At 39.5% G+C, this 14,700-nt stretch overlaps 1 protein-coding gene and 1 pseudogene across 1 annotated transcript; both read left to right on the top strand.

The window, feature by feature from the left end:
- The first annotated feature begins 3,493 nt into the window (after positions 1-3,493).
- LOC139178839 (olfactory receptor 1M1-like) lies at positions 3,494-4,399 on the top strand (annotated as a pseudogene).
- A 3,054-nt stretch (positions 4,400-7,453) lies between these two features.
- On the top strand, positions 7,454-8,380 carry LOC139178898 (olfactory receptor 12D1-like). Its single transcript, XM_070777704.1, has one exon. The coding sequence runs from the start codon at positions 7,454-7,456 to the stop codon at positions 8,378-8,380; it is 927 nt and encodes a 308-aa protein (XP_070633805.1).
- The last annotated feature ends 6,320 nt before the right edge of the window (positions 8,381-14,700 follow it).

The raw sequence follows: 14,700 nt of genomic DNA, 5'->3' as shown, positions 1-14,700 counted from the left end.
GTATAACACATAGAACTCTGCTCAATATTATGTCGCAGCCTAGATGGGAGAGAAGTTTGGGGGAGAATGGATACATGTACATGTATGACCCTCTTCAGTCAGGCTATTGCTCTTAACATACCAATGAAATCACTCTCATCCATGTCAAAGTTCAATTTTCAGTCCTTAAGTTACTTGATGTCTCAACAAGACTTATCCCAGCTAACTTCTCTTACTTCAAATACTCTTTTTTGCTGGTGATCTCAATGATGGCTCCTTAGTCTCCATGTCTGGCTTCTCCTCTTTCTTATTATTCATTTTTGGACCTCTTCTTTTATTTCTAGTTTCAGACTTCAAATATCTATAAACAGATAATTTGTTAACTTTTAATTTTGTTTTAGGGCATAGCCAATTAACAATGTTTGTGATAGTTTCAGGTGAACAGCTTGACTGAAGACGATTCATAAAAAGCATGGAAGGTAAAATAACAAATCTGGAGAGTAATGGACAATGTGTGATGGAGACAAGTAGCTTTTTGAAGCATCTGTCATTAAGAGTGGAGAAGTGGAGGAGTAGCTGAGGAAGGCTGAGGGGAAACAGTAGGATATGAGGGTATTGTCCATCTGAGGCTGAGATTTTAGACAGTTAGGACTTCACAATTTTAGATAGTTAGGATCTCGTATATTTTCCATGCTGAAATATGATTCTGATAACCTCAGTTTTCAACCACTCCTGGTCTATCTGAGATCCAACACGAATGATTATTTTTCAGGTGAATTATCAGGAGGTGGATATAAAAGCAGAAAGGTATTCAAGCAAAAGTATCAGGAAGATTCAACCTGGGAAAGGATGTAAAAATGTGAGAGGTATGGTCAGAGAGAACACACACTCAACTTCTAGACTCTTGGTTTAAAGAAATTTTTAAAAAATATAAGATTCTACTCTCAGTGTATTTATAATATAATTGATACAAGAAAATCTGTATGTCATAAACATTAGAAAACATCTTAAGATAATATTCAATTAAGAACTAGGTTGGAGAAGGCAATGGCACCCCACTCCAGTACTCTTGCCTGGAAAATCCCATGGACGGAGGAGCCTGGTAGGCTGCAGTCCATGGGGTCGAGAAGAGTCGGATATGACTGAGCGACTTTACTTTCCCTTTTCATTTTCATGCATTGGAGAAGGAAATGGCAACCCACTCCAGTGTTCTTGCCTGGAGAATCCCAGGGATGGTGGAGCCTGGTGGGCTGCCATCTGTGTGGTTGCACAGAGTTGGACACGACTGAAGCAACTTAGCAGCAGCAGCAGCAAGGACTAGATTATCCTGTGTATATATCAGTGTGTGAAAGCATAAGTGAGAATATTCGTGGAGTTATGACATGATCAGCTCAAGGAGAAAGGAGACTAAATAGTGATAAAAAGTAGAAAATCGTGTTTATTGGAAAGTGGGTACAAGGATAGAAATTATCAATAACTAGACACAGATAGGTAGAAGTGATGCATTTTGTGTGCATGCTCATTTGCTCAGTCTTGTCCTACTCTTTGTGACCCCATGGACTGTATGGCCTTCCAGGCTCCTCTATCCATGGAATTTTCCAGGCAAGAATATCAGAGTGAGTTGCTATTTCCTTCTCCAGGGATCTTTCCAACCCAGCAATGGAACCAGCATCTCTTATGTCTCCTGCATTGGCAGGTGGGTTCTTTACCATTAGTACCACCTGGGAAGTGATGCATTAGAAAATAAGACATTAGAGATATTTGAGCAAGGGAGCGTCAGGCCAAAACCATAAAGCTGTATGTTTTCTGGAATCAATAAAGCTGGTAAAGCCACTGATTAAGTAACTGGGAGCTAGTTGTTGAAAGTACAAAGATGGTAACTGTAAAAAGTTGAGAAAAAGACAAAAATGAGGATCATTTTGTAGTTTAAAAGAAGTGTTATACTACTAATATAGATTTTAGGGATGAAGTAAGAAGATGAATCAGTGATTCCAGTCTTACTAAGAGAATATTTGGAGGAAAAATCTTTTATTCATAAAATGTTGAAATGGAAGGAAGAACATTTCAGCACTTGGGAGGAAAGCTCATGATCCTCTCCTGTCCTCACTATCAATTAATTTATTTATTATTCATCTTGTGCAAATATACTTTATGGATGCCTACACTGGGGACACAAGGGAGAAGAAAACCAGACACGTTATTTGCCTTAATGCACTTTATGGCCCCGTGAGGGAGTCCAACACTAACTGCTGCTAAGCTGCTAAGTCGCTTCAGTCGTGTCCGACTCTGTGTGACCCCATAGACGGCAGCCCACCAGGCGCCCCCGTCCCTGAGATTCTTCAGGCAAGAACACTGGAGTGGGTTGCCATTTCCTTCTCTAATGCATGAAAGTGAAAGTGAAAGTGAAGTTGCTTAGTCGTGTCCGACTCTTCGCGACCCCATGGACGGCAGCCTACCAGGCTCCTCCGTCCATGGGATTTTCCAGGCAAGAGTACTGGAGTGGGGTGCCAGGCCTTCTCTGAACACTAACTAAATATCTTAAATAAATATTTTAACAAAATAAATATGAACAACATTGTCCGTATGACACCTATAGCAATTCTATGAAGGTGCTACGCGTGGTAGCATATGAAAAGTAGGTTTGACTTAATCAAAGAGGCAAGGGAAAACTTTCCTAAGAAAGTCACTAATTGATCTGAGACTGTGAAAGGATGAACAGGAGTTGACTCAGAATGAAGCAAAGGGAAATAGTGCACAAGAAGAAATGCAAGGCAGCCAGAGTGGCTAGCAAGCAGAGAATGAGGGGACTGTAGTGTAAGATGAAGCTGCTGAGACATCACGAGGTCAAGACAGATTGAGCTTTGTTAGATAGCTGGGGATTTTTGTTCCTTCACAAGCCCAGTGGTTCTCTGGACATCTGTTTTTAAGCAAATAACAGACGTGATCAGAGTTTCTTTTTTGAAAAGATCACTCTGGTGGCAGTGTGGAGAATATATTGAATGAGGCAAGAGTGGGACTATTCAAGCAGCTCAGAAGTTAGCAGGACTCTAGTCATTAACAATAACTTAAACTAGAGTAGTGACTGTGTAGATGGGTAGGAGCGTTCACCAAGCTCCTATGATGTGCCAAGCACTAAGCTAAGTACCGAGATGCAGGCTTTGCCTTAGTAGGCTCATGTTCTTGTAATAAAAACTGATTCATAAACAAGTCCTTATGCCATCCAATAATATGAAGACTAAGAGAACTCTTTCACCCTTAAAAAACTCCAGGAAGCTCCTGGTGTTCCCTTCATTCCCTCATCTTTGTGCCTCCTCACTTAGATCATCCTTCAGAAAGTGCAAATTCTATCCCTCTCATTGCTAATTGAGTTTCTTTTCTTCATTCCTCATATTTGTGGTATAAGGAAACCAACTGAAAAGAGAACCATCGAGGTTAGCTATAATACACTTCAGTAGCTAACTGTAGTGAATCCTCTTCATGCTGATACTTTTCTTATAACCCATCAAGACCTGAAATGAACTGCAGCAAGAACCCTGACTTTGTCCTCTCGGGACTGTCCAATGACCCAGACAAACCAAAGCTCCTCTTTGGTCTCTTCCTGGCTCTCTACTTGCTGAGTCTCTTAGGAAACTCGCTACTGCTGCTGGCTATTGGCGCTGACATCCACCTTCACACCTCCATGTACTTCTTCCTCAGCCAGCTCTCCCTGGTCGACCTCTGCTTCACTACCACCACAGCCCCCAAAATGCTGGAGACTTTGTGGACCAGCAATGGACTGATCTCCTTCTCTGAGTGCCTGGCCCAGTTATATTTCTTCATGGTTTTTGCTGATATGGGCAACTGCTTTTGACTGCCATGGCTATCGACCGCTACACTGTCATCCGCCATCCCCTGCACTATGCACCCCTAATGATTCCTTGCAGATGTGCACCACTGGTGGGTGGGTCATGGGGAGTGGCCCACTCTATCTCTCTTGTCCATGTCCTGTTGCTATCCCAGCTCTCATTCTATAGTAATCAAGAAATTCCCCACCTTTTCTGTGATTTCAGACCACTCTTAAGGTTTTCCTGCTCTGATACCCACCTCAATGAGGACCTGATAATGGTTTTGACAGGACTCTTAGGAATCAGCCCTCTTCCCTGCATCATAAGCTCCTATGCCCATATTTTCCTTGCTGTAGCTCGGGTCCCATCAGCACGGGAAAAAGAAAGCCCTGGCCACATGCAGCTCCCGCCTCTCCATGGTCATCCTCTTCTACAGCTCGGTCTTTGCCACATACCTGAAGTCCCCGTCAGCTTCTCATGCCTCTGGGGAGCTGGGTGCTGCTGTCATGTATGACCTGGTCACCCCCACTCTCAATCCTTTCATTTATAGTCCAAGAAATAAGGATTGTCCTAACAGTTTTCACTGGAAAATCTGATTATAAACTTAATGATCCAACTTCTGTTATTTATACATATGCATAGAATGCAATTCTGATGTCATAAAACAGTGCTATAAATAAACAGTATTTCTAGGTTTCTTTTAGTGATACTACTTGTGTTTGTTTTTTATATAAAATATTCATGACCTATTTAATAGACAAATAATAGAATTTAAAACAAAAAATTTAACCTAACACTTAAAAATTGCCATACTTGCCTCACTTATAGAGGAACCATAGAAAGATTAGAGGGGAACAAAAGAATAGACAAAGATATGCTTTCTCAAACATTCTTGGAAGACTTCTCAGTGGAGAAATCTGCACTTCCAAAAGAAAATATCAACACCCTCCTTTGTAAGTCAAATGTGTCAGTTTCCTTATGAGAGCTGCCTCCTCAGTGCTTAATGAGCCAACTTGCTCCCAAGAGGGTAGATCAGAGGATTGAAGATGGTGGTGACCATCAGATAGAGCAGGGTGATAACTTGAATGGAGACTGAGCAGCAGAGACTGTAATGTAAAAGACCGTGAGAATTTCACAGCATGTGAACGTTATAGCTAGGTAGGAGGACCATGTGGGTGAGCCTTTCTCTTGCTGACCACAGCAAGAACTGCCAATACAATCACTACAATCCAGACATAAGATATCAGAATCAGTCCAAAAGGAATAGTGAGATAACCACACAATGAATGAATGCATTTTGTCACCTGGACCACTGACTCTAGGATCTGAGCAGGCCAGCCTTCACAAAGGCGTGAAGTCACAGTAAAATTGGCTAATGTGATTGGGCCACTGGACCTCTGCTGGACCAGAGCCACAACCAATCCATCTACCATGAAGCCAAAGAGCCAGGCTATGCCCACCAGCCCCAAGTACCGTCTGGGAGTGAGTGGCAGTGATGTTAACAATTATTCAGTAGTGATTATATTCCTTGACCACCAATCAGGAGAACCCAGTTGACCCTAGAGAGTCAAAGATAAAGAAATGGGTCAAGGAACCAGTCATAGAGATGAATGCCTTCTGCAGGAAGTCCTCCAGCACATTTGGCATCACTTTAAACATATAGAAGAAAGGATGGAAATGCAAGTACATAGACTCAGAAACATCACTTACACAATGAGCACATAATAATTGCTATTCACTTGTATTATATTCATAGCATATACTAGAACAAGAAATTATTAATGTGATGAATATACAGTGAACTTCTGCATAGCAAAAAAAAAACTGATTTGCAATAGAAAGATGGACAAAGGACATGGCATTTGCAATTGAATTAAAGCTTAGATAGATGTCAGAACACATACAAATATCCTTTGGATAAGGCAGATAGAATATTTTTACCAAAAGGGCATAGCAAGAAGTAAATATATACAATGAGAGACCAGCTTCATTCTCCTAGAGGGAAATGTGAGCTTGGGAATTTCAAAATTAAAGGAAATAATTTAGTGTTAATACCAACAGTGAAAAGTCAGATTGAAAAGAAATAAATCACTACTATTTTTCCCTATTCCTCTATTTTCCATAGAGCCACAGTAATAAATGAGGGGCATATTTAAAGATAATCATCTTTCTGTATGGATTAAAGAAATATGACTGATCCTCATGCCTTAAATGTCATAGCCCAATTTCCTTCCATTTTATACTTTTTCCAAGGCAGGTCCCAAGATGAAAAAGTGTACCCATACCTCTGTCCCAGGAAATGAAAGATAATTTAAGAAAATTTGAGGCCACTGAGAATTGTACTGACTGTGGTTCTGAAACTAAGAAAGAAACAGGAAAGAAAAGAGGAAAAATGAAAAAAGAAATGGAACTCAAGATAAGAATTCCCCAAGGAGAATTCACTTATGTTGCAGTTACAGAAAGGTATCTTGTTTATTCTTACAATACTCCTCTCAAACCCAGGGGACACCCTCTCTCAGAGTTTATATATCAAAAGAACAATGGATCATAAATAAAAGGAAGAATTTCAGAAAGAAGAGGTTTTGGAATATGAAGAACTTATCCTATAATCGCAATATAAACTATCACTTCAAACATTTTTCTACTCTTTATTTTTCATAGTTTTCTACTGTTTATTTTTCAGAAGTATAAACCTGATCAACTTTCTTAACTATACATTTGAACACAGAATCAGGTAAGAGAATGAAACAGTCTCTAAGTTGCCCATATTCTCTGATTTCTTGTTAGTGTTAAATTTACATACCAAGAACTTAGAGTTGGTTTCCTATTTAATGATGGACATTGTATTGGTGGGTTATGAAGGCTCTCTACTGCCTACATTTTAGTGCCATACCTCTAGACATTCATCAAAGTAAATGAGTAATCTCTAAAGATTCAGTGAAATAAATTATTTAGTACAGAAAGTCTAATTGCTGTTTTCTTTAAACCATAGGAAAAGGTTTTTTTCCCCCAAATGAATTTTTGATACAATTTTGTTTTGTGGGTAGAGAACCAAAAATAACATTTGGCATATCATGTGTATCTTAAGCAGGAGTGATAAAGTTTAACAATATACAAAATACACATGGTTATTAAGGAAAGCTACTCTGAATTCCTTGCTGCCAGCCTTCAGTAAAGGTGTAATAAAGCTTAGATAATTACTCCAAATATTCTCTAGCTATAAAGGTGAATGTCCCATGGGATCCCTAGAAATGTTGCCTAGTTAATTCACTTTTTTATTGAGGTCACATCGAATCTTTTTCTTCTCCACTCACGGGTTTCCCAAACTTCGTGTATGTGCTCAGTTATGTCCAACTCTTTGCAACCCCATAGACAGTAGCCCACTAGACTCCCCTGTTCACAGAATTTTCCAGGCAAGAATACTGGAGAGAGTTGCCATTTCCTCCTCCAGGGGATCTTCCTGACCCAGGAGTTGAATCCATGTCTCTTGCATTTAGAGGTTGCTTCGTTACCACTGAGCCACTAGGTAAGCCCCAAAACAATGCTCTCCCTCAAAATATTACTGTCTAGATGGGAAATCCTCAGCTGTAGGACTCTTGTTCCCATGAGAGATATCATTTCATATCTTATTTTCTCTTTTCTTTCAAGTGATGCTGAATCAAACCTCAGTCACTGAATTTCTCCTCCTAGGAGTGACAGACGTCCAAGTACTGCAGCCTGTTCTCTTCGTGATTTTCCTTGCAATTTACATTGTCAATGTGGCTGGAAATGGAGTCATCATGATGGTTGTCATCTCTGATTCAAGACTCCATTCTCCTATGTATTTTTTCCTGGGAAACCTGTCATGTCTAGATATCTGCTATTCCATGGTGACTCTGCCAAAGATGCTGGAGAACTTCCTGTCTATCCACAAAACAATTTCTTTCTTGGGCTGCATAAGCCAGCTTCATTTCTTCCACTTCTTAGGCAGCACAGAGGCCATGTTGTTGGCTGTGATGGCCTTTGACCGCTTTGTGGCTATCTGCAAACCACTTCTTTACACTCTTATCATGAATCATCAGGTCTGTACCCAGATGGCTGTCACTATCTGGATCATTGGGTTTTTCCACGCCCTACTGCACTCAGTAATGACCTCTCGCTTAAACTTCTGTGATTCCAACCACATCCATCACTTCTTCTGTGATGTTAAGCCATTGCTGGAGTTGGCCTGTGGAAACACTGACCTCAATGAATGGCTACTTCATTCTGTGACAGGGACCATTGCCATGGGCCCATTCTCTCTAACCCTTCTCTCCTATTTCTATATTATTATCTATCTTTTCTTCAAGACCCATTCTTGCAGCATGCTCCATAAAGCACTGTCCACGTGTGCCTCCCACTTCATGGTAGTTGTTCTTTTCTATGCTCCTGTTGTTTTCACTTACAATCGTCCTGCCTTGGGTAGCTCCATGGACCAGGAATGGATCATTGCTATTATGTACAGTGTGATCACTCCTGTACTAAATCCACTGATCTATACTTTGAGGAACAAGGAAGTAGAGGGGGCTTTGAGGAGGGTGATCAGAAGGAGACTCTGACCCTAAGAAATCTAGAGAACTCTTCGAAGGCATCAGTAAAAAGGCTATGAGAAAGTTGAGATGTGAAATTAGACTGCTTTTCTAATTGTTTACTCTTTGTGAAACAGAAGGCATTATGTAAAGAAAAAATAAATGGGAAACTCCAGTCTAGTTGTGTTAACAGTGTGTGACTAGGTAATGTAAGGGAAACTTGAACAAATAGGACACTATCCACACAATCTTTTTTTTTTTTTTTTGGCTGTGCTGAGTCTTCATTGCTGTGGCAGCCTTTTCTCTGGTTTCAGCGAGTGGGGGCTTCTCTCAGGTCACGGTGCTCAGGTGTCTCAGTGCAGTAGCTTCTCCTGTTGTGGCAAGTGGGCTTAATTGCTCCATGGAATGTGGGATCTTCCTGGATCAGGGATCAAACCAGTGTCTCCTGCATTGGCAGGCAGATTCTATACCACTGAGCCATTAGGGAAGCCCCCCTTGGAATCTTAATGTTGAATTTGTGTGGGGGATATAAGTTGATAAAACTATTTGTTTATGTATTCTTGTGTGTTCTTGAATAAAATCAGATACAGAAACTTGCCTCAAATATGCATATATTATACAGTTGGATAATACTAAGGCTTGTTAATCTGCATGTTTCCTGTAAATTAACATATTATAAGTGAACAATAAAGTTATTATGCTGTTTTATTTTAAGAATTTGAGTATAGGGCTATGGTTACTCAACTATATGTTAACTCATATATGAGTTAAGGGAAATTTTTAAGGAGTATATCATGATCTTTTTCTCCAAGCAAAGAAGCAAGTAAGTAATTAAAACAAATAATGCTTTGAGTACTAATTAACAAAGATAAATTGTGAACTCAGACTCCAAAGATGCTTTGTAATTCAAATGGACAAGCTGTCAAAGATTACCGAAAAATATTGCTAAAAATGGAGGCAGCATGAAAAAAAAAATCTCAGGAATATCTTTCTTGCTTATTGATATGTTATTTTCCCTTCAATTTCTGGTCATAGAAAATTGAGCTTCAAAATTCTTCCTTATTATTTATTTTGTTTTGATTTCTATACTCATTTTCACAGATTGTAATGTGATAGAATATGATATAATACCAGTGAAATATGAAGAATTCATCAAGTTTGTTTTCCTTACCTATCACCAAATTTATACTAAGTGAAAGCTATCGAATAGTAATTCAGTTCAGTTCAGTCATTCAGTCATATCCCACTCTTTCGACCACATGGACTGCAGCACGCCAGGTTCCCTGTCCACCACCAACTCCTGAAGCTTGCTCAAACTCATGTACATGGATTCAGTGATGCCATCCAACCATCTCATCCTCTGTCGTCCCATTCTCCTGCCGTCAGTCTTTCCCAACATCAGGATCTTTCCAGTGAGTCAGTTCTTTGCATCAGGTGGCCAAAGTATCAGACTTTCAGCTGTAGCATCATCCCTTCCCATGAATATTCAGAACTGATTTCCTTTAGGAAATACTGGTTGGATCTCCTTGCATTCCTAGGGACTCTCAAGGGTCTTCTCCAACACCACAGTTCAAAAGCATCAATTCTTCGGCACTCAGCTTTCATTGCAGAAGTATTTTTGGAGCTAATAGACAAGAATTACTATGTTCCTCACTTTCTATGTTCCATGAAGTGTCACTGGACCTGAAACTATAGTGGATACCAGCACTCCCAACTATTTAGAGATACAGGATTCGCTGTGGTCCAGTGGTTAGCATTCTGCATTTTCACTGCCAAGGGCCTAGGTTCAACCCCTGGTTGGAGAACTAAGATCCCACAAGCCAGGCCATGCAACCAATAAATAAATAAATAAGACTACTATATAAATAATAGAGATACAGACTGAAAAGTTATAAAAGGATATTTTGAGTTGATGAACAGACTATCCAAATTGTTTACATCCACTTTTGTAAAGCAAAGAATTTGGTTCTAACCTAGCTCACATAGTTCTTCCATCTTCCTACTCTATCTTCTTTGGTCTCTTAATTCCAGTTCTGTTTATAATAGAATGTATGGGGAGAAGACATTTTATATCCTGAACTATCTCAGACTAGAATTCCTATTGATCAGAATTTTTTACGTAATCCAATATACATGGATATTGTCATCCTGCTTATTCAACTTATATGCAGAGTACATCATGTGAAATGCTGGGCTGGGTGAAGCACAAGCTGGAATCAAGATTTCCGGGAGAAATATCAATAACCTCAGATGCGTATATGACACCACCCTTATAGCAGAAAGTAAAGAAGAACTAAAGAGCCTCTTGAGGAAAGTAATAGCGGAGACTGAGAAACTTGGCTTAAAACTCAACATTCAAATAACTAAGATCATGGCATCAGGTCCCGTCGCTTCATGGCAAATAGATGGAGAAACAATGGAAACAGTAAAAGATTGTATTTTGAGGGCCTCCAAAATCACTGCAAATGGTGACTGCAGCCATGAAATTAAAAGACACTTGCTTCTTGGAAGAAAAGCTATTACCAACCTAGGAAGCATATTAAAAATCAGAGACATTACTTGCCAACAAAGGTTCATCTAGTCAGAGCTATGGTTTTTCCAGTAGTCATGTATGGATGTGAGAGTTGGACTATAAAGAAAGCTGAGCACTGGAGAATTGATCATTTTAAACTGTGGTGTTGAAGAAGACCCTATGGGTCCCTGTGACTGCAGGGAGGTCAAGCCTGTCAATCCTAAAGGAAATCAGTCCTGAATATTCATTGGAAGGACTGATGCTGAAGCTGAAACTCCAATACTTTGGCCACCCGATTTGAAGAACTAAGTCATTGAAAAAGACCCTGATGGTGGGAAAGATTGAAGGCAGGAGGAGAAGGGGATGACAGAGGATGAAATGGTTGGATGGCATCACCGACTGGATGTACATGAGTTTGAGTAAGCCCTGGGAGTTGGTGATGGACAGGGAAGCCTGGCGTGCTGCAGTGCATGGGGTTGCAAAGAGTTGGACATGATGGAGAAACTGAACTGACTGACTAAACATACATGGAGGCTGTAAATTATAAAAGAGAAAACGGTTACCTATTGCTGCATGACACCCTATAACACAGATGGTCAAACACTTATTTAATTGAATTGCATAATTCAGTGATTCAGAAATTGGTAAGAGTACAGCAGAGAATCACTGACTCTGTTTAATGTTTCAAGTCTCAACTGAGATGACTTTATCAACAGATGTATGAAACAATTTGTTAAATTTCAGTAAATTTGTATGACAAAACTTCTAAGAAAAATAAAAACAAAAGGATACATATAACATTATATGGCTCTATGTTAGTCTTTTCAAACTATTCTTATATAAGGAGAGAGGGCAGTGACTAGACAAAATTGTGAGTTTTAAGTCATCTTTCTAATTCCATGTCCAAATCAATATTAGACTTCTGTTTAATTGTTGATTTCATTCCTCAAACCTATCTATAGGAAATTTTCTCAACAGAAAATTCCTCCAGGTTTTTTTCTGAGTAACTTTGGGAACTGTCTCTAAAGCCAAAATGATATCTTCTGCTGCCAAAATCTTTCTGATCCCCAAAGAGACAAATATTGATAATGCTCATCTTCTAAACTACATTACCTTTGCCCAGTCTCATCAATGTATGCCGAGGCCCTGGATTCTTTGTTCTTTCCCATCCACTCACCAATATCATTGGATAGATGAATATTTCTAAGGTCACCGTTTATAGAGATTAGGGAAGCCAGAGGCAGGAGTTGAAGACGTCATTTGGCAAATAGAGTAATGGGATCAGCCTTCCAAGTGGACCACAGAGAGTTCAAGTTCTGCACTTGATGGACTGCATAAAGTTTTGTGTATCTGTTTCCAATGCAGTACATAAATCAAGCCATCTGTAAGAAAATATATTAAAGTGTTAAATTGCTACTGAAGAACTGTCTAGTTGGAAGTTAAATATGTAAGTCTAGAGATAGGAAAATAAGTGGAAATTAAAGGCATAACTGAATAATTATATGTTTATAGCTATATAAAGCACAGAACTAGAAGACAGAGAAGAGGAGACTGTCAGAAGTACATAATAAGGAAGAAGAGCAGTAACCAGCCAAGAAGACTGGAAAGGAGTCTACTAGGTGGGTCTCCTGAGTGCAGATTTTTTTAAATTAGAATATAATTGCTTTACAATGTGTTTTAATTAGAATATAATTGCTTTACAATGGACTTTCCTGGTGGCTCAGAGGGTAAAGACTCTGCCTGCAATGCAGCAGACCTGGGTTCAATCCCTGGGTCGGAAAGATTCCATGGAGAAGGAAATGGCAACCCACTCCAGTACTCTTGCTTGGAGAATCTGATGGATGGAGGAGCCTGGTAGGCTACAGTCCACAGGGTCACAAAGAGTCAGACATGACTAGGCAACTTTACTTTCACTTTCTTTCACAATGTTGTGGTAGTTTCTGCTCTACAGAAATGTGAACAAGCTATATGTATGCACATACCCCCTCAAAATTTGTTTCAGATGCTGATGGCATGGATGCCAATGGCGTGGATTTTCGTTACTAGAGAGTAGAAACAGTGAAGCATGTTAAGCTGCTGATGAAACGTGAAACTAACTGGAAGTGAGTTGATTAGAGAAAGCTCAAAAAGGATAACAATTTAAAAGATGAGAAAGGGTCTGAAATGAAGGACATTTTATAGGAAATAAAATTTCTAGCCATTGGTCTAAAGTTGATGGATGAAGGAATTAGATGGATCAATGTTTCCAACCCATGTTGCTACGACAATATTTTGTTGGTAAAAAGTTTTATTCTTAAAATGGAAGAGGACTTTTGGAAGAAGACAATGTATCGTCCTCTCCTGCCTTCACTTTTCATTAACCAATTTATTCATTTTCTGACAAATACCATATTTAGCATTCCAAGTGCTAGAGATACACAAGAGAGGAAAACCTTGTTAGGGAGACCAACATTAACTAAATAACTTAAATATTTAAACAAAATAAATGTGATTACATCCTCCATATTACAACTTCAACAATTGACCAAGAGCCTAGACAGGAAGGGTTGTCTTTGTCAAAGAGGCCACAGAAGACTTTCCTAAGAAAGTCACCAATAGAGCCAAGGTTAGACGGATGAGCAAGAGCTGACTCAGAGCGATGAGAAGGAACATGGTCCATACAAGGCAATGCAGTGCAGACAGTGTTGCTGGGAGCACATGATAATTGACTGGGGTGTGAGTTGAAGCTGGTGACATGAAGCTCAAAACCAAATGAGCTTTGTCAGACGTGTTAGGGTTTTTCATATATAAGTGGTATCATACGGTATTTATCTCTTTCTGATTTACTTCACTTTTGTTGCTGTTTAGTTACTCAGTCATGTCTGACTCTTTGCAACCCCATGAACTCAGCATGCCAGGCTTCCCTGTCCTTCACTATCTCTCAGAGTCCACACATACTTAGGCCAATTGAGTTGGTGATGCCATCCAACCATCTCACCCTTACTTCACCTAGTATGATAATATATATAAGTTTATATAACGCATCTTCTTTATCCATTCATCTGTCCATGGACTTTGAGGTTGTGTTTATGTTTTGGCTATTGTAAATAGTGCTGCTGCTATGAACATAAGGGAGCATGCATCTTTTTGAATCATAGTTTTGTCTGAGTATAAACCCAGGAGTGGAAATGCTGAATCATACATGCTATAGCAGCTCTATTTTTAGTTTTTTGAGAAAAACTTCGTATGGTTTTTCATTATGGTTATACCAGCTTATGTTCCCATCTACAATGTAGGGCAATTCTCTTTTCCCCATACCCTCTTCAGAATTTGTTATTTGTAGACTTTTTAATGATGGCCATTCTGACAAGTGTGAGGTGATACCTCATTATAGTTTTGATTTGCATTCCTCTAAAGCCAGGCTTCAGCAATACGTGAACCTGTGAACTTCCAGATGTTCAAGCTGGTTTTAGAAAAGGCAGAGGAACCAGAGATCAAATTGCCAACATCCGCTGGATCATCGAAAAAGCAAGAGAGTTCCAGAAAAACATCTATTTCTGCTTTATTGATTATGCCAAAGCCTTTGACTGTGTGGATCACAAGAAACTGTGGAAAATTCTGAAAGAGATGGGAATACAAGACCACCTCACCTGCCTCTTGAGAAATTTGTATGCAGATCAGGAAGCAACAGTTAGAATTGGACATGGAACAACAGACTGGTTCCAAATATGAAAAGGAGTACCTCAAGGCTGTATATTGTCACCCTGCTTATTTAACTTCTATGCAGAGCGCATCATGAGAAATGCTGGACTGGAAGAAGCACAAGCTGGAATCAACATTGGCCTCAGAAATATCAATA

This window comes from Bos indicus, chromosome 23, assembly GCF_029378745.1.
Source record: "Bos indicus isolate NIAB-ARS_2022 breed Sahiwal x Tharparkar chromosome 23, NIAB-ARS_B.indTharparkar_mat_pri_1.0, whole genome shotgun sequence".
NCBI lineage: Eukaryota > Metazoa > Chordata > Mammalia > Artiodactyla > Bovidae > Bos > Bos indicus.
The sequence above is the reverse complement of the archived record's forward strand: the minus strand, read 5'-3'. Positions and strand labels throughout refer to the sequence as shown.

What these genes read in the sequence shown, in the direction of transcription:
- LOC139178898 (XM_070777704.1), top strand. Translation starts at nt 7,454, where the DNA reads ATGCTGAATCAAACCTCAGTCACTGAATTTCTCCTCCTAGGAGTGACA.